Below are 27,334 nucleotides of genomic sequence, written 5' to 3' on the forward strand. Positions count from 1 at the left end.
TCATCAAACTGCTTAATTTTGGAGAGTGAGAGAAATGATGTTAATATCAGCCCCTCTTGTCCATACGTATTTTTGTACATCCTAGGCACCTTTGATATCACTACCTGTGAAGGCCTCCCTCCTCAAACTCCAGCCTGAGATGCCTAAACTGAAAACAATTTCTTACTTCCTTATGCAAATAGAGAATCTTTGTAGTGAAGAAAAAAGAATATCACAAATGAAATTTGACAGTAGATGGAGTGCTGTCCATGACAAGAGTGAACTGCAGACTATGTTTTTATAAAACTGAAAACCCTATATGTGCAAGTATTGGCAGATGTTGGTATGAAGCAGGAGAAAGGGTAGAACTTTGGACATTGCTTACCACTGTGGGGTAGAAGGGAAGGGGCTAGGGGACACATTAACTCTTTCCTCAAATAGCCTCATAATGTTCACGTTTGTTACAGTGATCAAAAAATGGTACATTTCCCCTTTAATCAAACAGGAGGAAAATAAATAGTAAAGAACCCAAAAAGGAAAATAAATCCCATGAATGAAGATATCTTTTTAAAATTGATTCAATGAAAGCATTCTCTGAGGGGCTGGGGTTGTGGCTCAATGGTAGAGGGCTCGCCTTAAAGGTGTGGGGCCCTGGGTTCGATCCTCAGCACCATATAAAAATAAGTAAGTGAAATAGAGGTATCATGTCCAACTAAACTAAAAAATAAATATTAAAAAAGCATTCTCTGAGTAAAATATATTCCATAGCAAAGAAATATATTCCATATATTCTATAGAAATATATCCCAGGTAACTAACAGTCTCACAAATGACAGCCAAAGTGAAGTATATCTGAAGATTTACAGAAAAGTAATTCACCAAATATCCAGCACTACCAATTAGGAGACAGATAGTATTCAACCACTTACCAAAATTGCCTCTGGGAACCAGCAGTGGCCAGGCATCATGCCAGCAATTTGAGAGCAATTATGAATTTTATCAGAGCAGAAAATAATTAACTCCAGTTTTGGAACTGTTTAGGTTTTAATGTGCTAAATTTCTATCATGAAACAGACAGATAAAAGGAAACTAACTGAGTGTTAACAAGTGTGAAAAGGAAACTAACCCAGTATAAACAAGTGTGCAGGGATTGTGCTCCAATATTTGGAGGTCTAAGGGGAACTGAAGTGGGATGAGCAAAGCTTTGGAACCAAGAAGTCCTAGGTTCAAATTCTGGCTTGGTTACTACTTGCTGTGTGGCCTGAACACATCTCTGAACTTCTGTGAACTTCTATTTTCTAAGGGGCAGAATGAGGATGAGTATTTCTCACTCTTTCCCCTCCCCTACCCCAGTACTGGGTATTGAACTCAGGCATTTTCTACCACTGACCTTCATCCAGCCCTTTTTATTTTGAGACAGGGTCTTGCTCATTTGTCCAGACTGGCCTCAAACTTGTGATCCTTCTGCCTCAGCCTCCCGAGTCACTGAGATTAAAGACAGGCACTACCACCCCCGGCTAAGGATGAATATTTCTATCTAGCAAGTTGTACGGGGAGGAAAGAGTAAAATCATATATTTAAGCAGCCACACCTGGAAAGCAATAGACACCCAATAAAGGAAGCTATTATTACTAAATTTCTGCATTACCTATTGATCAAGACTGAGCTCTCTGCTCACTCTTCTAAGAACATATATTTGTAATCTTCTGCCATTCTATTTATGAGGAGTTTTGTTCAGGTGACAAAATTTGGATCCTGGAGATCTTGTTAAAATGCAAATTACAATTCAACAAGTTTGAATAGGGCCAGAGATGATGCATTTCTAACAAACTGCTGTTGCTGCTGGTCTATGGGCCACAAGCTAAATGGCAAGGTTCTGGGGTACAACAGCTATAAGTTAAAAATTTTTTTTAAATGGGGGCTGGAGATATAGCTCAGTTGGTAGAGTGCTTGCCTCGCATGCACAAAGCCCTAGGTTCAATCCCCAGCACCACCAAAAAAACTGGGCTCGCAACTCCTTGAGGGCCAGCAGCCCATCCATCCCCACAGCACTCAATTCAGACACTCAATTAAAAATAAAAGTCAGTAAGTGAAGGGAAGAATGGGTCCATGAATGGCTTGAAAAGTGAAGTTCAGGGAAATTGTTGTCAATTAGCATTTAAAAGTATAAATGAGTTCACAACTTTATATTTCTTGATTACAGAGTTAGCTTCACTTATCACTGAAGCCAAAGGAATGGGTTAACCTGCTCCTAGCACTAGCAAGTCTTATTCACAGTTTCTCTTTTGCCTCACTCCACTAAACCCCTTTCCCCAAATAATTAACCAATAAACTCACCCTGCTTGAAAAGAAGAATCAGGAAAATATCAGAAATCAACACCAGTCACATGTCCACCTAATCAGTAATTTTTCTTTTGATTTACAGGAACCAGGACGTCTGGAATGCCTGCTGACCTGTGGACAACGTGTCAAGTGAACCGATTACTGTGAGAATTAATGACTACTCCGGTGCCCACCTGGCTATGGCTGAAATGAAATGCTCTAGAAACCCCACAGAAGCTTTTGTGTCTGTGACTCCTGGCAAGACGGAATTTTGGAAGAAGCTCTCCATCTTCCAACTTGCTGGCTTGTTGCCAATAAAGCTGTTTTTTCTCCTGTCACTCTTGTCTCTTGAGTCATTGGCTTTATCAGGGAGCAGCGGAACCATGGTTACATTACTAGTGTTGTTGGTGTTGAGTGCTTTATTGAGCTTGATAACAACCATCTGAAAAGCTCAATAGAAATATAACATTTCAAGAATTCACTCTACTGTAACATAAAAAGAAAGATCTAGAACCTCCTTCTTTCCAGGAAAGCCTCCCCACTTCAGGGAACAGTAACTACATGTCCCAGTACACCAATGTAACAACAACTCTTACAAAACAGTCGTACTGACAGTGTATTATAATTAGCATAGCTTCTCTTCTAAGGCATTTAACAGATTCATCTCTCTATGCTCTTCCAATTTATAGATTTTTCTAAGTGATTAAGGATCACTTAAAACAAAGAAGCAAATACCCATCATCACACCTATGACAAAATGGAGCATGTTTTCCAACTGAGTTTTTCCATTATAGAATCAACTTGTACAATGAAGTCACTGTACTTTTACTTAATGCTGCTGCAGGAATAAGTGGAGATCAAATGTGCCAAGGAAACCACTGAAGCCGAATCTGGTTTTATTGCTAGGAGTTAGAAACCTGTTAAACTCAGAAAGACCACTGAAAATTCCGTATTAGACAATATTAAGAAACAACTGTCCAAATGTGATCTATTTACACAGCATGAGTCTTCTGATTGGAGCCTCTAGTTGTAGTCAATTGTTCAGTTCAAGGCCTACCTTCCAATGGCTCTTTTGTTGCAAATTAAAGATACTACACACGTGGATAGTAGCGTGGCAACTACTCAGCTTCACCAGGTATGTTTGAAAGTTTAGTTCTATAGTCTAAGTGTTCAAAAACATGGGTGTGGCTAACCGTGGCTAATCTTCTCAATAGAATAATAGGGCTCTAATAAATAGAATGCATCCCATTTGTAATAAGGGACTGTAATTAGGTATGTTTTAAAATCTAGCTCTGATTTAAACAAGCCACCCCAGGCAGTCATATATTAGTAATTGTCAGTAAAGGAATCCATCCTTTCTGAACTCTAAAGCTTCCAGAGAACTTTAAAACCTCATTGTGCAGTTGTTATAAAGCATTTTATTTTCTTGGTCCCAAAGGTTTTCAAAGCAAATGCATGTTCCCCAGCAGACTTTTATGTTTTCTTACATAAGAGTCAGTTTTCCACTGATAATCTAAAACAAATGTTAATTAAAGTGATGGTTAAGATGGCCCACACTTTCCCCAAACATTTCCATAGCAGGCACACTCCACTTTCCTCTTCCCATATTTTAAGAAACTCTAGCAAGTGTTAATTTTCTTCTTTGGATAAAAATACCTAGAACAAAGCAGTCAAAGAATATTCAGACCTGCTTCCTGGAAAGACTGTCTTAAGCAGCTCACTGTTTGGGGCTGTCACACAATGCCGTGGGAAGGTTCAATTCCTATAGTCTTTGTGGAGGTCACTTTAAAGCCCAACTATCCTTTGATTCACAAATTACTCTGAGAATGTTTCCTAAAGAAAAACTGTGGATTTACACAAAACTTGGATGCAAGAGTTTAAGCACCTGGTTATCACAACACTGTTTATCGTTCTAATTTGCAAAACACAACTATCCAAATTTCACAGAGTATCCAAATAATGAAATTCTACCTAGATATTAAAAATGCTTTCATAAGACACTTAGATATGAAAATATTTATGATTAAGTCATCTAGTGAAATAATATGTCTATAATTCTGTTTCCTAAAAAAAAATTAGGACTTGACTGAAAGTCAAGTTCATGATAATTACTGTTAGATAGGATGATTTTAAATGTCTTCTTTGTACTTTTTGGTAGTTTTACTCTGTAATTAGGTTGGAAACTGTTTTCCTCATTTTTTCTTCTTATCAACATGAAAACAGTCTTTACGTATGTGGAGCCAATCACTAGATTAGTAGGAAATTAATGGATTTAACTAATGATGGGTGAACATAAAATCCACTTACCATATAGATTTGGTTTTAACTTCTTATATTTAAATAAATTCTTCCCAGTAGATTCTCTACCACCTAGTTCCAGTTTCAACTAGCTGCTCCTTTCTCTGAAACAGTTCAGTAATTCCTAGTAAATCAAAATGAAACTCCAAGACAGATAAGGAAATAAAATGTGCCCAGGGAGCTGGCCTGGATGCTGTGCGGAGGGACGGCAGCCATGCCTGTGAATGGATGAAGCGCTTAGACAGCAGGATAATGGAAGAGGGAAAGGCTATTCAGATGACAGCTGCCAACTCCCTCTCCTGTCACTCTGCTGCCCACCCCCTTCTCCGGGCCTTGATTCCCAGCCCACAGGAACACTGTGGTGCATGTGGCCTTCATGGTGTTCTCACACTCCAAAAGCACAGAGGATAAAAGGCTGCTGTGTTGAAAGCTTGTGCCTCATAGAGTAACAAGGATGCTAAAAGTGCATAAAAATACGTGGCTCCTTTTCATATCAATCACAGCATTTGCCAGGCTACTCCCCAATCTGCTGGGAGGTACAAGGGTGAGCATTGTTTAATTGGCTTTGGGAATCTGAGCTGTGCTAGACCTTTAATTAGAAGTTGTTAGAGTAAGCGTGTGTTGTGTGTGTCAGGGAGGGGCAGGCCGGCTCTGCCCTGGTCTTAGTAATGTGCACTTAAAAGAAAAAATTCACTTCTTATTAAAACAAAGTTCAAGGTAGCAGGACCCTAAGCTTTTATTCATGACCTTAATCTCTTTGTATACAAATATGGCTTCATATAATGCTTCAATTGTTTTATTCTTCAATTGTTTATCCTCAATTTCAGAATTTTCTTATCTAGGCCAACAAAGAAAACTCAGATTTTCAGAATTGGAGTTTCACGCTCAAATGTGTTTAGCTGCCAGGTAGATACAAGAAAGATGCACCATTGAAAAAGGGTAGTTCCTCAGCACCAGCTGTGTGGAATCCATGGCTGGATCTCCTGATTTTTTTAGAGTAACCGAAAATCCATATTTTCATGTGAAACCTACGTGTTTTTACACAAATAAAAATCATTGTTCCCCATGAGCAAAACAAAACATCTCTGAGGGTCAAAATAGGCCTACGAACTATACATTTGTAACCTTTAATTCAAGAAGAAAAAGATCTTAACATAGGATTTTCAAATGCACTAAATTTATCTGTTCATGCATATAAACAGACTAGGAAAGAATCATGAATTTAAATTCTAAACTGCCTGACCAATTTATCCTGGTTAAGTTCCTAAAATCATTTGGGGTCTGTTTTCCTCCATTAATTAAAATAAGAATAATGTGCTAGGGTTTTAAAATTTAAACATTTTACCCAAGGACTTAATAGGGAAAATGCATTTATTTTTGCACTCGGAGATACTGCTGATTTGTCTCTTTTATGTGTGAAAAGAAACGAGGGACAAAGAAAAGTCATGTATAAGGTAGAGCATGAGGCTGGAACACAAAGTCCTGTCTCTTTATGATTCAGTGATGAAATAAAAACTTCTCTAAAGGATGACCAAGAACACAAGCCTATTAACCCTTTAGGTTCCTGAAGTAAGTCATCATGCAAACAAATTACTTTTATGGTAGTCCCAGTAAGACAAACTCAGGTTCTCACTTCAAACTCTTGGAAAGGAGAACTGTGAGGTGATACATCTTTGTATGTCTTTAACAAGTGGACTATTAATCACATTTACAACCATGTATATTTTAAGATTAGTAACTCAGATGGTCACAGGGATGTCCAATTTAATGAACATTCCTAGAGTCCTAGAGCTGACACTTCAATATTCACTAATTTGCTTTCTACACTTGGCATTTCTTGATTAAATGGCATCTTCCATTTTATGAGGGAAGTGAGTCATTTGGGGAACCATTCCATCTTCTGAAGCACAAGTCAAAGCAAGAAATAAATGATATCCCCTGCCCCCCACTGTATCAGTACAGGAAACCTGTATTCTAACAGTGAAAGAGCTCAACTTTGGTGTATTATTTGTTTATAGATAATATTTGCAACTTTCAGAACCCTGTCGATCAATGAAAATAGCACAGAATTCAATTTTTTCCATGAAGTTCTAAGTTGAAATAATATGTAATAAATAAGATACTAATATAGATACCAATTTCACTTTAAATGAGTCTAGTTCACCCTGTTAGTGTCTTTCTTTTGGAGTCTCAAATTTCCTGTACTAGGAAAAAAGAAAAATAAAACTGTGATCTATAGATATAAGATAGATTGTGAGAAATACAAAATTCCTTTGCAAAGCTGCCTTATTTGCTATCCAAATTACAGAAAGAACAAATAAGAGTCCTTACTTAAGGGTTACAACCAGGCATCCTTTAAAACTCCAGATGCAACAATTGAACCTTTAAAAAGACACAATTTGTGAGACAGCCATATACATGGAATGATGTAATGAACTTCCAGCAAGGAAAAGAATCCAAGAATTGATATAATTAGGGCAGCCTCTGGTTTGTTTGCTCAACAAGAAGAAGTTACTGGGCAAAAAGAAATTTTAAAATAACAGCTGAAGTTTTACCTTTGACACTCTTTTGGGAAAAGATATCCTCAATAAAAAAAAAAAAAGGGCAAAGAATGGAATCTGACCCAGTTTGTCCCTGTCTTCTGCCACCAGGTTAGCCCTCTTATTTCTTTCATGTACATACCATCCCTCTTCCCAGTTCTGCAGATCTCCAGTTTCTAATTGTGATTTCCTAAGTAAAGTGCTGCAAGCTCTGTTTTTATATTTCAACTTCTTACTATCAGATAAATAAAATAATGAGAGAATTCTCCTTTATATCAGCACACCCAGCCATGCAGGACCTAGAACTATCCTAGTAAGGTCAGTCATTGACCTATATATCCTACACCATATCAAAACCAAATAATAATATTTACATACTTGAATCCAACTCTGTCTTTACTATTTGAATACTTGCTGTAAGATTTATCTTTCACCCTTCTCCTAGAGCCAGGGGCTACATAACTAACTCTTTAACTTGTCATTGTATATTCAGCATTTTATCTCTAAATAACTAAAAAATTCCAGTACATCCCACACTGGATTACAGGTGTGCATTTAATACAATCTTGAAAAGTGAAACACCTTTGGCCAACTGAGAGCAGTTATGTGGAGACTACAGTCCAGAGATGGCTAAACATGTGTCAGGTGCCACTCTTTCCTGGGTATACAACTGTCCCCGAGTCAGACAAGGGCTTTAGCTGACTTCAGAATCTTTCTCCAGGCAGCCACTACCTAAGGGTCATACTTGGTTCTTCAGATGAAAATTCTTTATCATGTGGCCTCCAAACCCTCTGTCCACCAGGATGTCAAAACTAAATTCTTATAGACGGCAGTGTCTTCCTTCTTTCTTAAGAGAATATCACAAGGAAGTAGGCAGGACTCTCTTTTTATCTGGTATTTAGCCTAAGCCTTAAGATCAGCAATTCTAAAACACAGCTGTCAGCTCTCTGTGACAAAGTCCTCTATTATCCTATTTATCTCCCTGCTGAATTCTTAGCAACCACCCTCAGAGGTCTGCTGACCCTTTTTGGAGGGTGGGGGGTAGAGAAAAGTTTCTCAAAGCCATAAGTGCCAGCAGATCAGTCACTTCAGAGCATGAGAGGTGCTGACCCCATTGTTTCACAATTCAGTGACATTGGAGCCAGACTCCAGGCATGTAATTCTTCATGAATAAAGACCTGAAGGTGGTTAACAGGAGGTAGAACATGATGGGTGCTGGGGGGTCTAATAACTAAAAGGAAAAAGAAAATAGGGGAGGGACAGGGAGATTAAAAAAAAATGTTCTCTTGTTTTTACATCACACCTATATTTTACCAGAGGAAAAAAAGCCCAGAAATGTCAAACCTAGCAACTATTTATTTCAAGTTCTTGTCACTGTCTACATCTGCTCCAATTCAGAGCCCAAGTGCCCTAAAAAGACAAGATTAGACCAAGTAACAAGACCTCCACGTTCCTTCAAATTATCAAGTTGCAGTAACTGAAAGCCAAGGTGGAGGCTGATCAATCCACCATGTTGAGGCTACTGTTTTCTCTGGGGAGGGGAGGCTGCCACTTAGCCTAGAAGGCAGCCTTGCCTTCTTCCTCCAGCAGTTCTGACCTGCCTGGGTTCAGCACCCTGTCAGCTCCCCTCTGCTCCTGTCTCTTCTCCCTGCTTACAGTGCCCAGATTCTGACTTGGGCCTCGATAGAAATACTGATTGGATCTCTGTAAAGGTTAGCTGGCCAAGTAGCACCAGAACCATGGAAAAATCAGTGTATTGGACCCTTAATGTGCTGTCCAGATTTCTTTTAGATAAGTGTCTGTATGCTCCCAGTATTTGGGAGCATTGGAGGCTGACGGCTCTCAAGGAATCACACTTGGTTAGACAGAGACCCCTCAGGAGGGAGCTTGCCCCATGGGGGATAGGCAACCTGCATCCACTAACTGGCTGATGGAGGCACCCCTTGCCTTGATGAGCGACAATTCTTCAGGCTGTCTGAGCTCCACAGCCCCCTGTTTATCACAGTCAAGTTCTCCCTTTGCCCAGTTCTGCTCCTTTATTTATCTTCTGGGTGTTGTTGCCATCAGCTGTCCACAGTAAACCTCCCACAGGCAAATCTCAGGGTCTCAGAGACTGATTCCTGAAGAACTGAACTATAACCCTCAGAAACAAGGTACAAATAATGCTTCATTATTGTTTGCTCAACTTTAAGTCCATGGATTGTTTACTGAAATCCTCAACACTTGTATCAGCCAAATTTAGTCTTTGGTATTCAGCATATGCATGAGAGCACCGCCAGCCTGTCCCCTAGTCCTGTTAGACCAACTGTAACTGTTGGACTTATGCCATAATTTTAATATACATAGTACTTATCCTGCATGATTCTGATATGCTTCATTTCAGTGCCTACAGGGTATTTTATTAGTAACTGAATGAAGTATATATTCAGTGGCAAGTTCTTCAGTTCACAAATTATTACCTAAATAAAAGATGTACCTCACAGCTAGTGACCAAGCACATCACTTTTTTCAAAGTCTGTTGGTGACTCATTTGGTCACTGTAAATCTGAACAGTGAGCATGAGCCAAGGTGATAGCTGTTTCCTGGAGTTTGAGGAGGTAAGGAAAGGTCAGCAAGAAAGCAGGACCCCTAGGCCAGATGCTGGGAGCAGGGTATTAGAAAAGTCCTAGGAATATGTTAATTCATCCACCCATTGCCTTCAAGCACAGAAAAAGTGGGACCAATATCAATGCTCGGGTGTTAGTTTTCTGTTGCTTCCCTAACAAATTATCACAAATCAGTGGCCTAAAACAACACGAATTCATTATCTTACAGTGTAGAGGTCAGGAAGCTAGAACAGGTGGCAGGGTTAGGTTCCTGCTGGGTCCTATAGGAGAGAACCCATTTCCTCACTTTTCTTGCTTGCAGAGGCTGCCTGCATTTCTTGATTCATGGTCCTGCAAACTCCGCCCTCTGCTTCTGTCACTGTGTCTCCTCAGACTCTGACCTGCCAGTCTCCCTCTTATAAGGACCCAACAATTACATTGCAATTACCCATTTCAATGGCTTTAACATAATCCCTATGAAAAATCCCTCTTGACTTGTAAGAAGTAAATTCATAGGCTTTATGGTTTAGAATATGGACATCTTTGGAGGAATATGAAGTCCCCCACACCCCATCAGTTTTTCCCAATGACTGGTGCTCTCTGGACAGTGTCTGGCTTTAGGCTGTCAGAAAGACAAAGCTGCCTGCAAACATCTGTCTACAGAAAAGCTCTCTTGTTTCTGACAAAAAGCAATCAAAATTGTCAAATGACCAATGCAATTTTTTAGTGCTCATTATTTTATGTAAGACACAAATTCATTCATTCAATAAAATAGTATAAACAGAAACGTTAAGTTTCATAGTTTCAGCCAAATATTAGTATCAACATATATTTGCTACAGGAAGGAAGGGAAGGAGAAAAAAAAGGAAGGAGAGAGTGAGGAAGGAAGGAAAGAGGGAGAAAGCTCCCCATACACTTCAAGTTCCTCAAATTTAAAGTTTTCAGTCCAATAAAAATATCCAATACTTTCAGTGACAAGACGTACTTTATTTACAACTTTATTTCCTTTCAACAGAATTTTAACACATCTTCTGAAAAAGAAACAGAACTTTAAGTGGCTCATTTAATGAAAGTAAGGCGTTTATGTGGTAATAGAAAAAGAGAAAGGGAAAGAAGATAAAAGAGGGGCAAAAGGCATTTACAACATAAAAGATGAGTTTCTCAAGCTTTTCTTTTGTTTAAAATCAAAGGAAACAATGATATTATGTGGTGATCATTACTGCTGCTTATGTTGCCCAAATGAAAGAATAATTTTGTAATCTTCCATGGAGATGGCCATCAGATTTTAGATATTGGATTTCTTTCCTAACATTGTCTTCTTGGTCCACTCTATTTAGATCAGTGTATCAGAGTTGGTTCTCCAAAACACTAGACCCTCGGGATGTTAAGTGTGATTTTTTTTTTTTTTAAAGTATGTAGTCACATAAATTTAACATGTCATGGGTTAAAAGTTGAACGTTGAGTCTACACTTACCATTTGGTTTTCTAGATTTCTTTAACTACAAAATCCTTTTGTGGTGTTTCTGGCAAAACGAGAATTTCAGGGAATCAACTCTTGGAAAATGGATGCTTTCTTTGTGGTGGTGCTGGGGATTGAACCAAGGATCTTGAGCATATAGAACAAGCACTCTACCAACTGAACTACATCCCCAGCATCCCTCAGGATGCTTTCTGAAAATCCTTCCATCCCCTCTTTTAACTGCCTGATGCTTCTGGTCCTTCCTGCGGCCTGTCTCTGTAGTTCCACACAGTACAGCTCCTGGGATACTCATCACATCTGCTGCTGTGCAGAGACCTTGGCAGACCCAGGCTTTTGCCTCTTATCCCAGGAGCAGCAGTGTCTCTTGCTCCTTCTACCACAGAAGCCAGAAACAAATTCCAGCCACACCCTGGAATCAAGTAGGCCTGGTCCCCGAGGTTAGTCAAACTGCAGAGACTCATAAACAGCTTCCAAGCATCTAAACTGACCACATAAACAGGGAAAGGACTGCACACTCCAGAGGCAGAAAAAGAGATCCGAGTGTGTTTAACTCATCTTATCAGAGCCAGAAAGACTTTACCAGTCTGTTTTTTAAAAGCTATTTTTGAGAGGTTAGGGTTGTAATGTTATTAGGTGACAAATTTTCTTCTTTATTTAAAAAAAAAAAAAAAAGGAAAACATGACGTGCTCAAGACAACTATTTTTGACATAAATAACATTTTAATGGAAAATGATGCAGACTTTAGTTTTATGTGACACTTACCAAGATGTACAACTTTTTTGTAGCCCTCATCCTTTAACTATAAAATGAGGATAAAAATATCCATCTTGCAGCATTCTTTGGGTGACAAAGTGAAATAACAGATGCAAGCTAGCAATGCTATGCCCACTGCAGTACTAACTGGCGATGGTACTCAGGGATCTTCTTCTATGTGTTGATCCCTATGGGAAACAAGCTCCAGGAGGTCTGGTCACCCCCCCACCCCCAGTTTGCTGTTTTATTTATTTATTTATTGTTGTTGTCATCTTACTATTTTATTCTTTAATTGACAAATAAAATTGTTATGTATTTGTCAGGTACAACGTAATGTTCTGAAGGTATGTATATTGTAAAATAATTAAATCTAGCTTATAACATGGGTTCTGGTTTTTAAAGAAAGCCAGTGACGATATCTTTCTACCAACATAGTTTTTTTTGGTTTTGTTTTTCTTTTCTTTTTTTTTTTTTGTAAAGAAAGCATGTTTCTTTTTAAGATGGCAAAGTAATCATTTATCTTGTTATCTGTATAACCTTGAAAAGAAATGTTAAGTATGTTAAGTCTTTTACTTTAAAAGTATTACTTCTTCTACTCTTTCAAAAAAGAAAGTAACCCTGCTAGAAAATTAACTATGGCTGACAACTCCAATTCCCTCCAGGTGGGTTTTAAAACATCTCTATTGGACATCTGCAGTGTGCCCCATCATGCCAGGCTAGCACCGTGGGAGCTAACTTATAATAGTGCAAGTACATTTTGATTGATAGACTGTTTTTCCAATGGATCAGGAGCATGGCAAAGGTGAGCTAAGTGTTCCTCAAACTGTTCTCTCTCTTTTCTGGGCATGTGACATTTCCTGGAATCCCCTGAACTTAGCTGTGACCATGTGAGTAAGTGCCAGCCCCTGTAATGTGAGTGGAAGTGGTATGTGTCCCTCTGCACCTAGCACATGTAGCCCTCCATGCACACTTCTCTGTGCTCTTGCCCCTGGACCCCAACTTGATGAGGGTCAACTTGACCCCAACTTGATAAGCCTTGCAACTTGGGAAGCCACGTGGAAGATGGCAGAGCCTCAAGATCCAATGTCTCTGTCCCTGATTACTGTTTGGAAAGGGCCTGGGCAGTTCACATACCCCTGTTCCAAACAGAGGAGCCAGCAATGTTCTCTCATGTTTGAGCCATTCTATATTTTTAGATGCATTTTTTTTACAGTAGTGAGTATCTGGAAGTCCTGAAATTTTTACAGAATATTATGAGATTATTTGTAAAAATATGTACTAATCAGTGGGTACCAAATCAGACACTAGCTCATAAAATAACTAATCTAAATCTAAGAGATCATTGCAGACTAGGTTCTACTAGGTAAACCATCAGAGGCACCAAAAGTTTAAGAAAAATGTTGAAAATTTATTTGAAATGTAGAAACTTCTTTTATTTAATTTTTCTATGACATAAGAAAGGCTGCTGATGTTCAGTTTCAGGGACAAGAACATCTTGATCCACCCTATTAAGCACCAGTGTTTCAGGGAAGTACAGTTTGAGTCAGAGCATTAGTACTGGGAGACATTTATGTGATTTAAAAAAAAAAAATCAGAAAGAGATGGCATTGTATTCATCTATATTTCATAAATAACAGATTAGGATCACTTTCTTTAAAACTTCATTATTTCTTAAGTTATGATTTTTGTGTGTTTATATAACTATAAACTATACACACATATCCATAAAACTATAGTTATCTGTGATTTAAGTAGATCATGAAACATTATTTAATTAAATGTAGGAAATACAGGGATACTCACTATGTCCTGTGTGCATACAGGAACTACATCAGGAGATACTTTCAGAAATTTAAGCCTCAAGCCAAACCTGTGAAATTCAAACCCTAACCCCAACCTAAGTAAACCAATTAAGTAAATTATTTATGCCATTATCTAACAAATAAGGACCTAACCTAGTTTAAGGCCATGGAGTTAAAGATCTAATGCTAAATGTGATTACTTACTTACTGGTTACAAAAAACTATCATGTTTAATTTGGTACAGACCTTATAATCAAATGGATAATCAGTGGCACTTTTGGAAACTGCCTTTGGTGATAACAACAAGATGTTAGCCTGGACCCAAAAGGCAGCATAAGCAATTTACTAAATCATGTCTCAGATCAGTCTCTCACCTCATGCTCCTGACTTTGCCTAGACCACCAGAGTTCTCACCTGTCTGCTGAAATACCACTCTCAATCTGGTCTCCTTGCTTCCATGCTTGACCCTTTTCCAAACTGTCCCACCACAGGGCCACCAACATGTCTCTTCAAAGCACATGTCACATCCTACCACTCTCATTTAAAACTCTTTCATGTATTTTCATTAGTTAAATAATCAATTTGGAATGCCATCATGGCCTACCATAGCATACCCAATCCCAACCATCCCAGTAGCTGCCTCTCTGTTCCCTTGACTCTAACTCAACTAATCTTTGTGTTTAGATATCCCAGGCTCTCTTGCATCAGGGTCTCTGAACTGGCTGTTCTCTTGGGCCTAAATGTTCTCCTACCAGTTCTACATGGCTGACTTTTCTTCATCCTGCAGATCTCAGTTCATCTATCACCTCACCCAACCACTCTCTGGTGCTATTTATTTCCTTCAGAGCACTTATCCAACCTTATAATTGTACTTTTATTTCCTGAAATTCTGGACACTTTATGAAGATACTAACCTTCTCCCATCTGTTTTTTTTTTTTTTACCATGTTGTAGCAGGCATCATATCCTCAGAAATGGATGATGGATAGAATGTAGTAGGCTCTTTCACTATTGTTGACCTAGCAACTGGGACCAACCATGAGAATCTATATTGCCATATTTAGCAATAAGCATTACTGTCCTGTCCTGACGCAGATGTTACAGGGCAATCCCAATTTCTGTTCTCTTAACTTCATCTCCACTGAGAATATAAAGAAACTTTGGTTCTGTGACCATTCACATAGTTCTTTCCACATAATGAGTTTTACTCTTAAAGGAAAAATACTCAATTATACAATACGGATAATCCCAAGGGGATGTGTTAATACTTGGATGTAACATTTGGAGACTCGAGGATAGCCTGGCTTTAAATTTTAAACCATACAACTTATGAAGATGTTCTTTCAGGGAAAATAAAAATTCACTTCAAGGTAGAATGAACCCCCAGGCTGCCTCCTTAGGTGGCTGCATCTAGTTCCTTGGAGCAGCGCTCAGCAACTCAACCTGTGACTGTGTGGACATCCAGTATGCGCTTTCCCTTGTTCATGGCACAGAACCATCCCACAGGATAGCTTGTTTCCTCAGTCCTGACCAAATGGGAGAGAGCGGTGCCTATAACTTCTTTTCCCAAAAGCTCCTCTGTACATTTAATACGAAGTACTGGAAGGACTGGATCTGGGCAACAGCTCTGGAAATGCCACAGCAGTCTGTGGAGAGACTGCCAACTCGTGTGACCACACTTTTCCCCACTTTAGATGATGGGGAGGAAACACTACCTCAGGCCAACTGCACAGCAAAACGACTTCCTATAGCTTGACATGAGGAACCCACTGAACCCCTGCAGAGTGCCTGCCACAGAACAGCACACTGGCAAGGACATCTGCCCACCCAAGGGAGGTTACAAGATTCAGCCCTGCCATGCACACAGTGGTGTTTACTCCTGTGAGGTTGTTGCCAAGGTCTCTGCCCAGGGTATCCCACAGTTATCACTTTGAAGGCCTACGGGGGAAACTCCTCCTAGAACTTGGCATCAAGAAAAGCTCTGCTTCTACTGAGGACAGTCTTGTTGTTGCTTTGTTGGATCTTTTGGACACTGTAAAACTTTTAATTGATCACATTTTCTACGCCTGCAGAAAACACAGGCCAAAATATGAAAGTCTCTGCAATAATTACCCTGGACATTATGACACGCATTCTTATGTACTAATTGTACCCCTGACTTCCCATTTTCTTCCTCTTATTTTTCCCTTAACTCTGATTTATTACTCTTTACTCCCTTGTATTGTATATCTTTAAGTAACTTTCAAATCATTCCTCCTCCTCTTTACTGAGGATAAGAACACTTCATTGTACAGTGGCTGGAAGAATTAGAGAAAATGTGTCTAAAGAGTTGGCACTTGAGGGCTGGGGATGTGGCTCAAGCAGTAGCGCGCTCGCCTGGCATGCACGGGGCGCTGGGTTCGATCCCCAGCACCACATAAAAATAAAATAAAGATGTTGTGTCCACTGAAAACTAAAAAAATAAATATTAAAAAAAAGGGTTGGTACTTGAGTAATTGTTATCTTTTGTTATTATTAAAAAATCTATGCAGATTATTACTAAAGAAAACTTAAAGATGATCCCTGGGCTAATCATGTTGGTAGATTTTTGAGAACTAACATCACCTAGTGGCTAACTCCTAATAACATTGTGCAGCACATTTCTTTCTAACAAAGACCTACAGTTAAACAACTTTCAGGTGAACTCATTGTCATTTTTTACAACATACTGTTTTTTACAACATACTGGAAATGGTGCAAGAACCTGTCCCTTTAGGCCTTCCTGCAGCATATCTCCTACTATAGATTGACTGTGTCCTCCCAAAAGACATATTCAAGTCCTAACCAGCAACACCTATAATGTGACCTTATTTGGTAAGCGGTCTTTACAGACTGAATGAGGTGAAGATGAGGTTATACTGGATCATACTGGATTAGGGCGGGTGCTAAATTCAGTGAGCAATGTCCTCATCAGCAGGCCATGTGCAGGGGCCTGTAAAGGGACACACAGGAACATGGAGAATTCCATGTAACTATGGAAACAAAAACAACAGATCTAGAAACCAAGGATGGCCAGCAGTTACCAGAAGCTAGAAGAGATAAGGAAGGGTTCTTGCCTGGAGGCTTTGGAAGGAGCATGGCCATCATGACTACAGAACTATAAGAGAATAAATTGTTATAAGCATCCACTAATACATCCCCCTACCCCTACAGCCCCAAGTGGCCAAAGTAGAGCAACCAAATCAACCTTCAGTCTGGCTGACTTTGCCAAAAACTCACAGACACGCATTTGGCAACAGGATGTTTTCCATGGGGGTTATATTCTAGAATGGCCCAAAGAGCTTGACCTTAGGATATAATGGATTACTTTCTCTTTAATCTTCAGATATCTCATATGTAAAATGGTGTAATCTATAATGTTAGGTGTAAGTCAACAGCGGAAAATAGGGCTTATTGGGAAGGGCTGCATTCAAGTGTGGTACTGAGGACAATTCTGCAGCCATCTGGGCAAAGTGGTAGAGACAGATAAACAGTTGAAGTATTCCCTCTCCATTCTCCTGGTGCTTCTGGCACTATCCTCCTTGGTATTTGTCCTCTTTTGCTGCCTACTCTTTAAACACAGGAGATTTTCAGGGTTCTGACCCAGTTTCACTTCTTTTCATTCCATATCTATTTTCCTTTGCTGTACTCACTAATTGTTATGGTCCGAATTAGGATCTATGGCTGCTAATACTTTCAAATCCTCTCCCCGGATCTCCTGATCAGTCTCTTGTTCTAGCCTAGACCCATATGTCCAGCTGAGAAATTACCAACAACACCTGCAGGCCTGCTCACCCTTCACATGCAATCGCAGCTAGTAAACTTGCACTGGTAAACTGGCACTTCTCCCTAGTTTCCCTTGGCCTCTCTCTCACTCTCCTCTTATTCCAAATAAATTGTCTAGATCTGCCATTCTTAGCTCCCAAGTAATTCATTCATTTCCATACCTACCTACATTGTCCTAATTCAAACTTTTACCTTTTAAAACTGAGCTCACTGCCTCCGTGAACTCCTGCAAGGGATGACATCTGTCTTGTCTGCCCTGTTATCCTTAGAATTTAGGATTGTCTAAAACCATAGGCAACTGAGGATGATGAAGATGACAACAGTGAGGACAGCTATCATGCACTGACCATTTACTATGTACCTGGCACTCCTGTCAGCACTGAACATCTCCACAAGCATGATTTGGCTAGGTATTCTATATTATCCCTATTTATAGAGGAGCACAGAAAGTTTCAGTGACTTTCTCAAAGCTGCACGGTTTAACAAAGAGAGTTGTTGAACTGATCAGAAATTCCATTTCCATTATAATATATTCATAGGATAAAATACTGAAATGTATTTATTCACCAAATGTTTATTGAATGCATGCTATTACTCAATACATAGAGTGCCTGCATTGATACAGTCCTAGGCACAATTTGATGCATTTGATGTATCTGATGAATGTGTTTAATGTTGTATTCAATGAATACCTAAAAAAAATTAATTTCAGATACAGGGACAAAGTCCAGTGTCTCTCAGGAAACCCATTATAAGCCACTTTTCCAGGAGAATGACTTTAGGCCTGCACTGACCTAGGAGGCTGAGAAAATGGAGTCTTTATTCCTATAATGATAAATAACTTTGTAGAAACAGTACAGGTGTCAGACTCAAATCAGGGTTTTCTCCTTTGCTAGGCTTCTTACTAGAGCTGAGAAGCTCTTGTCAAAGTCCAGTAAGAGCCTGAGTTATGGCTACTCTGTCTGGCCTTCCAGTAGAGACAAACTATCTCTGGATAGGGGAGCTGCTCCTCTGGGAAGAGTCAGAGGGAAGGGAGCTCTCTACATAACACTGTCAGACTTACATTTTTGGAGTCAAGGTGAAGGGCCCTGGATCTCCACCCAACTTTGGGCCCAAGTAGCAGTGTGACCTTAAGCAAGCCACCACTCTCACCTTCGTAGTTGATGTTTAAATAAGTCCTCTGAACTCTACTTCCTATGATTAGAGTCTCCATGTCACTGGCTTCATAGGGCAGGGGTATTACCAGAAAGAAAAATATCCCCTCTGGCTCTAGATTGTTGGTAGACACCATTCCCAATTGCAGGCATTGAGGGATACTAAAGAAGCTCAAAAATTTGCAGCACATGAATCTTCTTCCTAGAGAAAGATCATTTGATTTTTTTCCCATAAAAATGCCTTTCTATGCTCTTCATGAATGTCAAGAAACATTATGATCACATATGAGCTCAACAGTAATTAGGTAAGTGGATGGAGTGGGAGAATATTATGCTAAGTGAATGAAGTAAGCCAATCTCAAAAAAACCAAAGGCCAAATGTTCTCTCTGGTAAGTGGATGCTGATCCAAAATGGGGAGGGGGAGGCATGGGAAAAATGGAGAAACTTTGATTGGGCAAAAGGAAGGAGAGTGAGAGGGGTGCACAGGGTAGGAAAGACAGTGGAATGTGATGGTCATCATTACCCTAGGTACATGTAAAGACTACACATAGGACGTGATGCTATATTGTATACAACCAGAGAAATGAAAAGTTGTGTTGAAATTGTGTATAATGAATCAAAATGCATTTTGCTGTCATATATACCTAATTAAAATAAATTTAGGGCTAGAGTAGTGGCTCAGTAGAGCACTTGCCTAGCATGTATTAGACACTGGGTTCAATTCTCAGCACCATATATAAATAAATAAAATAAAGGTCCATTGATCCTGTAATAGAATAGCACTCTGCACATAGTGCTATGCTAAATAAATAAGATTTTAAAAATTTTTTTTAAAAGAAACATTATGACCACATACGAGCTCAACAGTAATTAGGAGAAGACACTTCCCTCATCTCTGCACCACCAACTCCTTAGATTTTTATCTGTCCATCACCCACGCCACTCTGGTCATTTCTTCCCAACTATGGGCACTCTCAGAGGTTGTCCAAGAAGAAGTCCACATTTGCTCAGTGAATAAAGGGAAGGATTATCCTGGATGGTGACATCTTTCATTGTCACCATCTGAAAGTCCTACTACTAGTACTCCAGAAGTGAAAGCCCTATTTGGGCTCAAAAACACAGAGAGAAGCCTACAGTGGAGTAAAAATGTGGATGGAGTCTCTGCTGGTAACCCCCAAACAGAGAATACATTTTACTAATGGCGCATATTTATTTACTTAAGTACTTATTCCTCATGGTGAATTACTTTTTGTCCAGGATCATTTTCTAATGATTCAAAATTATTTTTGTGTAAGAAGTTACTATGTGCATAGTTTCCAGCATGGCTATAAAAGAGAAATGGGTGTTTGTTTGTCCAAGAGCCTCCCTAATGGTGATAAGATAAAGTGACCACTATTGGGAGTATCTAGGACAAAGAACTGGCCATGTGGAGAACGGTCTTAGAACTCAGCAGTGTTGCCCACAGTGATGAATATCCATCAGACTTGAGAACCACAAGAAATCACGTCAGCCATTTGATTCAACCCTTAATGTCTATATGTAACAGCTGCCCACAGATAAAAAAACTGAGTAAGTCACTCTTCTAGTCTGGAGGGGAAGATAGAGGAATCAACCAAACAATACACAAGTGCTTGATATCACTAGAGTAGATACAATACAAAGTGCTTATGACTTACACAGCCCCAGAAAATTTCAAAACAGAAGCATCAGAAGTAATAGATGACATGAAATGGTTACTTGAGTTGCCCTCTATCATTCTGTGAACTTCTCAGTCCACCCCAAACACCTGACTTTGTCCTCCTTACATCCCTACACAAAAAGAACTAAATGAAGAACTAACTTCCCTGTTGAGACATGGCTTCGTTTTCTTCATTCAATCATCCAACAAATAGTAACCGAGCACCTACTATGTAATATATGTAATATGCTATTACAGAATCAGACTTCAAAGCATATTGCAGTTTTTATAATAGTATTTTGACAATTGAATAAACACATGTACTAGTCCTCCCATCCCCACCCATGGAAGTGATCCAGGCCTCTCAATCTTTGAGGGTCCTACTGAACATTCAGGAGGGAGCAACAAACAAGCCAGCAACTGTATGTGCTATCATAAAAATGTGTGTATAAAGGGGAGAAGAAAATGAGGTCACATATCAAACTGTTAACTAAGTTACGGCTTGAGAGAAGAGTAGCATGATGTGAGGCTGAGCTTTCAGGCAGCCTTCACTTCCCCTGAAGGGTTTGAATTTTTGCAGTATGGACGCATCTGTGTATTATTTGTGTAGTTGTTATAAACCGCTATACCAGGTAGAGAATTCAAAGAAATACAATCAAGAAAGGGACAGAGGACCCTGTGAGATGCTGGACCCCATGAGGAGGCAGTGAGATTGAGTTGATAGAGCTTACAGGGTTGGTCCAGGCTGTAACAGCTACAACTTTGGGGAGACCATGGTCTATTCACCCTGAGGGAAGTTCTGCCTGGCCTGGATGCAAACCTCCTATCCCTGGGCTCTCTCCCGGGCTCAGTCACCTTCTGATCTCCCAAACAGAATGACTCATGTTAATGTACCAAGTAACAAGATGATCAACAAGATACTCTCATCCTGATCTGAAACCTGCCTCTTCATGGGAAGCAATAAATCTTAATAGCAGATGCCATGTGCCTCTGAGCTGAACCAAAGCTAGCTTGTCTAGACTGAAATGTCTCATTTCTCCATTTTGACAAATAAGGTGCACCTTGTTCCCCACTGTTAGCCTTATAATCCCCACAGACTTAACATAGTTCCACGAATAAAAGGGCAGTCCCTGCTAATCAGCTTCCCCTCTGAGGTCAGACTGACTACACAGAGATCACTCCAGGTCATGCTAAGGAACTAAGAACCTAATATTACCAATCACAACCTGTTAATGACAGACTGGGCAGTTGTGACAGACACATTCTAAGGATAAAGGTGTTTTCTTAAACCGACATTCAATTTTCTGATCATCTTTTGAGATACAATCAGGTGACAGGGCTTCAACAGTACATAGGCAAGACCAAGTAACTAAGCATTCCAAAATGTTTCTCATCGCAGTGATCTGTGAATGCATCCATATGTGTATACAGTGATCTCTTTGGGGTATGTGCTATTCTTAGAAACATGTGCACAAGTAAAGCCAGCATAGAGAATGAAATCAAATGCAATTCTGTAGGAGAGAGGGAGGGAGGAAGGGAAAAAAGGGAGAGAAGGTGGGGGAGGGAGGGAGAGAGGGCACACAGAGGAAAGGCTTCCAGTAAAGTCTGTATCATTTTCAAACTCTGCTCAGAGAGCTTGCATGGTGAAGAGACTGGCCAGATAAAATAAATTTGAATTTTGGATAAACAAAGAATGTGGGGTTTTTTTTTTTGTGTGTGTAACAGTTTATATCAAATATTGCATGGCTGATCAGTAATTTTATTTGCTAAATCAGACAATCCCAATGGTGGAAGAGGGGCAGACATGCATGCCAACCATCTTTCCGTCTTTGTCACAAATATTGTCAATATCATCATCAATTAACATTTACAGAACATGGGGAAGGAGGTCCATGCTACAGGAAGGCCTAAAGTTTTATCCTCCTACTTGAAACATTCCAAAGGTGCCTATTTCTTCAACTGTGAATTCCTTGAGATCATGCACTAAGCTTTATTCCTCCTTATGTGCCACTTGGCCATGATTTATATGTGATAAGTGCTTTAAAATTTTTTTTTCAATAAGTGAGGATATGGAATGGCAGTAAAGGGAGGAAATTTTGGGATGAGAGTATAAAAATGACAACCATGGTCAAAATGGTTGAAAAAAGCCAAATATGTTGCCACTTCCATCACCTATGAGCAGAAACTCCTTGTCATAATAAGGCTATTGAACAACCTGAGTTTGGTTAGTATTGCTGAACTATCTAAACAAGTACAAACCATACTGATCATCATGGGCAAGTTGGGGTATAGAGTGGAGAAATAGATTAGATTAGGAGAGCAAAACTTACACAATTACCTGTTTCAAACTTATAATTAAAGAAGACAAGGCACTGCAAAAGCTCAAAAGAGGAGAAAGCAAGTCTAACTGGGACTAGGCAAGAAGATTTTAGGTAGAAGATGTATGAGCTATGTAAGAATGCATGGTCCTCCCTGGGCACAGTAGGAACACAACTGTCTGTAATCCCAGTGACTTGGGAGACTGAGGCAGAAGGACTGAATGTTCAAGGCCAGCCTCAGAAACTTAGCAAGAACCAGTCTCAAAAAGAAAAACAAAAAAAACAAAAAGGTAAATAAAAGGTCTGGGGATATATCCCAGTGATAGAGCACCACTGGGTTCAATTCCCAGTGATGGAAAGAAAGAAAAAAGGGGGGCGGGGGCAAGGAGGGAGGAAGGAAAGAAGAAAGAAAAGAGAAGGGAAGGGAAGGGAATGAGGGAATAAAGGAGAAAAAAAGAAAGCGTAACCCATGATCCTTAGGGGTACTTTGCATTTTATAGATGGTGTGTACATGTGTGCATGTTTAAATGAGTGTGTGATCATAAATGTATATATTCATACATACACATGTCTTTTTTAAATCAAAAGCTTCAAGAATAGTATATTGAACTCCCACATAACTCTATGTTGCTCATATCAACTGAATTTGGAATTGAACCTTGGGGGAAACTGACATTTCCTTTTGAAATACTCCAGAATGGACAAGTTTAAGTAAACATATAGAGATTCCATTTCAGATATATAATAATTTTATTTTTAAGTGTATCTTCTTCTAAAAACTATAGTCTTGTCTTTTACTGATCACAGAAAATTTTAAATTTTAGATAAATAAAAATATAAGAATAAAAATTACTCATTATTCTTCCAGTCAGAGATAACAACTCAAAAATTTTAGCATTTATACCTCAAGATTTTTTTCCTGTACATCTATGCATATATCTATATTTAACAAAAAACAGCATCAGAATCTACCATTGAGGATCTTGTTTTTAAGCTACAAAGTGTATTCTACCCAAGGGACCAAATATAGTAGCATACATAATTTTTAGTGCTTGCACAGAAGTCTTTATTGACAGTTTACTGAACCAATTACCCATTGCTGTACATTTAAATTGTCTTCCATGCTTTAGCTGTGATGAACTTCCTAAGAGCCTAGTCTTTAAGGACGTCATCATTATTCCTTGGAGATAAATTCCCAGAGGGAAAATTGCCAAGTCAAAGATTATATACATTTTTAAGGCTTTTGATCCATAGCCTCCACTATTTTACCCTCTATGAAGGTTGTGTCGATTTATAATCTGATAAAAAGGGTCCACTTTCCTAATTCCTTTTCAAACTTAGTCACCCCAAGAAATTTGCCTAAGAAATCAGGTTTTATATAGCTAGAAAATATAGAGTAATATATGCAGAAAATTTTTTATTCATAAGACACCAGTCCAAAAAGACAAGATTTTAAGAAATCTCATTTATCCACAATGAGACTTTGATAAAGCCAACTGATTAAGACAAGAATTTTTAAGCCATTTTTTCAATCAATGACCGTGGTTGTTGTGGAATTTTGGCTGCTTACCATGTTTAAATGACTATGTTGAAAACCAATGTATTTCTTTTTTTAGAAAAATGATAAAATAAGGTAGACTCATTTAATGACATCCCATTTTATTTTCATAGGGAAAGGAATCCATTTGCTTTGACCATGATCAGAAGATTATTTAGTCAATCAAGTTAAATAAGGATAACCATCATTACCATACTGGTCCACGTGTGAATTAGCTTGGCTAAAATGGATGGTATTCTACCCTTTATCCTCCTTAGTGAAAAACAAACACAAGAACAAACAAAAATCTTTATAGTCCAGAACCAACAAGCAAAAGTTTTAAAACTATCTAAACTATATCTAAAAAAAGAAAGAAAGAAAATGTATAATACCACAAAAAAGAAACGTTTGAAAGCAGAAAAATATTCTCCAATATACAACTAACTGGAAGATTTCTAAGGTATATGAAATGCAAGCAAGGCATGGATTTAACTGAAGGAAAGAGCATTTGTGCAATACCAACCTCTTCTAATGGCAATAGAAAACTAAACCATGTCAGTCTTTTATTTGATAAATGCCACGCTAAATTGACCAACTTTGTTCAACTTTTTTTGAGACTCAGAAAAAACAAATAAAAAGAAAATATTCAAATATTGAAACTTAATTTATCAAGACTGAAAAAAAACTAAATTAGATTATGCTCTGGTGACCTTACTATCATCACAGTTATCAATGTCCATGATTAACTCAAGGAGAGAAGATTTTTGACTATAGGCCCAGGCATGAAAATATATTTTCTGAAGCATCAATCTCTATTATGTAACAGAGTAGTAACTTTTTTAATTAAAAAAATATATATATTTTTCTTTTCCAGTTCTGAGGATCAAACCCAGGGCCTCCTGTGTTAGTCAAGTGCTCTACGACTGAGCTACATTCCCAGCCCCTCTGTATTAGTTTTATATGGAGATTCTTTAGTGCTAGGATAGGCCAGATAGGCTATCTAGGCATCTAAGGTAAAGCAATGGTAATGCTGTGCTCACTTTTCTTAAAAAAGAAAAAAAATCTGTTTTTTGTCAACCAAAGGTAAAATAGCTTCAGGGGCAAAAGAAAGGGGTTACAACCCTGACAACCATCAAATGAGAAATGAGAAAACTCCTCCCCCTAAAGAAATTCAGGTATATAGAGTCCCATGAAAGAGAACTTAAAACAGCATTGTCAACCTTGGGTGTGGAGATTTTTTGGCTTGGGGAAAAAATATCAAGGTTGACATGACCCCAAAGTACACCAGGCTTGCTCTCCTAGTGGATCTGTTTATGACCCACATCCTCTGTCAGGAGTGTAACTTACTAAAAGTTCATTTGGGCACGTTCACCTGGGAAAACCTGATGCTTCTGAACAAGATGAGCAATTCAATTCCTGTAGAATGTTTCAGAGAAATCCACGATTTTGAGTTGCCCAAAGAGATCCTATTATCCACCCAGCCTGAGAAGACAAACATCAAGTATGTTTTCTATGAAACGTTCACACAGGCCATCAATATCTTCAGCCAAAACACCTTCAACTCCAGTTGGGACGAGGAACAACTGGTACAACTCCAAAGCAACTTTTATGAGCAAGTGGAGTACCTGAAACAATGCTTGAAAAAAGAGAATAAAGAAAAGAAAGATGTGAAAGCTGATGAGAAAAAACACTCAGGAGCTGGGGTGCTCCCTCTGGGCAACCTCAAACTGAGGAGATACTTCAGCAGAATATACAATTTCCTGAAAGGTAAAACATACAGTCGCTGTGCATGGGAGATTGTCCGAGTGGAAATCAGAAGATATTTCTACTACCTTAAAAAATTCACGACACTCCTTACGAGGAAATAAGGTATATTTTTTAGAATGAAATTCTTATTTCCTCCAAAAATCTTCCCCTTGTCCTCCGTCTTCATCTTCCTTTTAAGGATGCTTGTACTATCCTAGAATTAATCCTGTCCTCAGTCAGACTGCTGGCAGTTCATGAAAGGTTTGTTGTCTCTAGCTGAAGCCTGAGCTTAGCACATCAGCCACATTTGCCTCTTAGAAAGTCCTGATGACAGATTTAAAGGATGAGATTTCCTCTCCATCTTATTCTACTTTTTCTTCCTTTTTCCTTTGGCCATTTTGTTTAGCTTTGCTCTACCACCTTCAAAAGTCACCAGAATAATAGCTAGAAGATATGGAGAATGCTGCAGAATATAACATCCCAACGACCTACCCCTCTGGTGACCAAGGTTGTTTATTCCATAAAAGTTCAGCACATTAAAAAAGTTTATAGAAGCTCTGTGGAGCCAACCCCTCACTCCTTTCCCAGAGGAAAGAGGTTGACATTTCTGGACATTTGCTTGGCAGCTTGGTTGGTTTTAAATGATGTAGTTTGAAGAATGGTATTCATAGTGATACTTAGATGGAGGATTGAATTCGATGACCATTAAGCTTTCATTTAACCCTTGGGAATTTATGACTCTGAACAGAGTGCTCATCATGCCAGATGCATACTGTCTGATTCCTACATCTAAAGGCAGAGAAAATGCTAGAGAAAGTAAAGTATGAATTTTCACTGTTTTTATATATATATGCCTAAAATGAATGACTTAGAGTCATTTTATGAAAGAATTTTACGTTGGATTTTTCCAGTTACAAGACTACTGCCTATCAGTCAAGTAAAGTAGCCTTCCTGATAATATATACTACTTAGATTTCATCTTTTATCTTTTTAAAAAATTATTTTATAACCAGATTACCTAGGTTATTTACTTAACTCTTCTCATATGGCTTCTTGTCTATTTTAATTTGCCACCTACATGAATGAATTTTCTCTTTCTCTTTCTCCTCTATTCCATTTCAGAATCCTCTACCTTCATTCAAGAATTAAGCCAGAGGGCTGGGGATGTGGCTCAAGCCGTAGCACGCTCGCCTGGCATGCGTGCAGCCCGGGTTCGATCCTCAGCACCACATACCAACAAAGATGTTGTGTCCGCCGAGAACTAAAAAAAAATAAATATTAAAAATTCTCTCTCAGGGGAGGGGGGAGGATAGTAGAGGATAGGAAAGGTAGCAGAA

The 27,334-nt window shown here is 38.9% G+C and overlaps 2 protein-coding genes across 3 annotated transcripts in view; one reads left to right on the forward strand and one right to left on the reverse strand.

The window, feature by feature from the left end:
* Positions 1 to 27,334, reverse strand: part of Mob3b (MOB kinase activator 3B) — a 187,682-nt gene that overhangs the window by 156,136 nt on the left and 4,212 nt on the right. The gene's annotated exons all lie outside the window — the stretch shown is intronic.
* On the forward strand, positions 25,520 to 26,119 carry Ifnk (interferon kappa). Its single transcript, XM_026387918.1, has one exon. The coding sequence runs from the start codon at positions 25,520 to 25,522 to the stop codon at positions 26,117 to 26,119; it is 600 nt and encodes a 199-aa protein (XP_026243703.1).

Source organism: Urocitellus parryii, chromosome 4 (assembly GCF_045843805.1).
Source record: "Urocitellus parryii isolate mUroPar1 chromosome 4, mUroPar1.hap1, whole genome shotgun sequence".
In the NCBI taxonomy this organism is placed as follows: domain Eukaryota; kingdom Metazoa; phylum Chordata; class Mammalia; order Rodentia; family Sciuridae; genus Urocitellus; species Urocitellus parryii.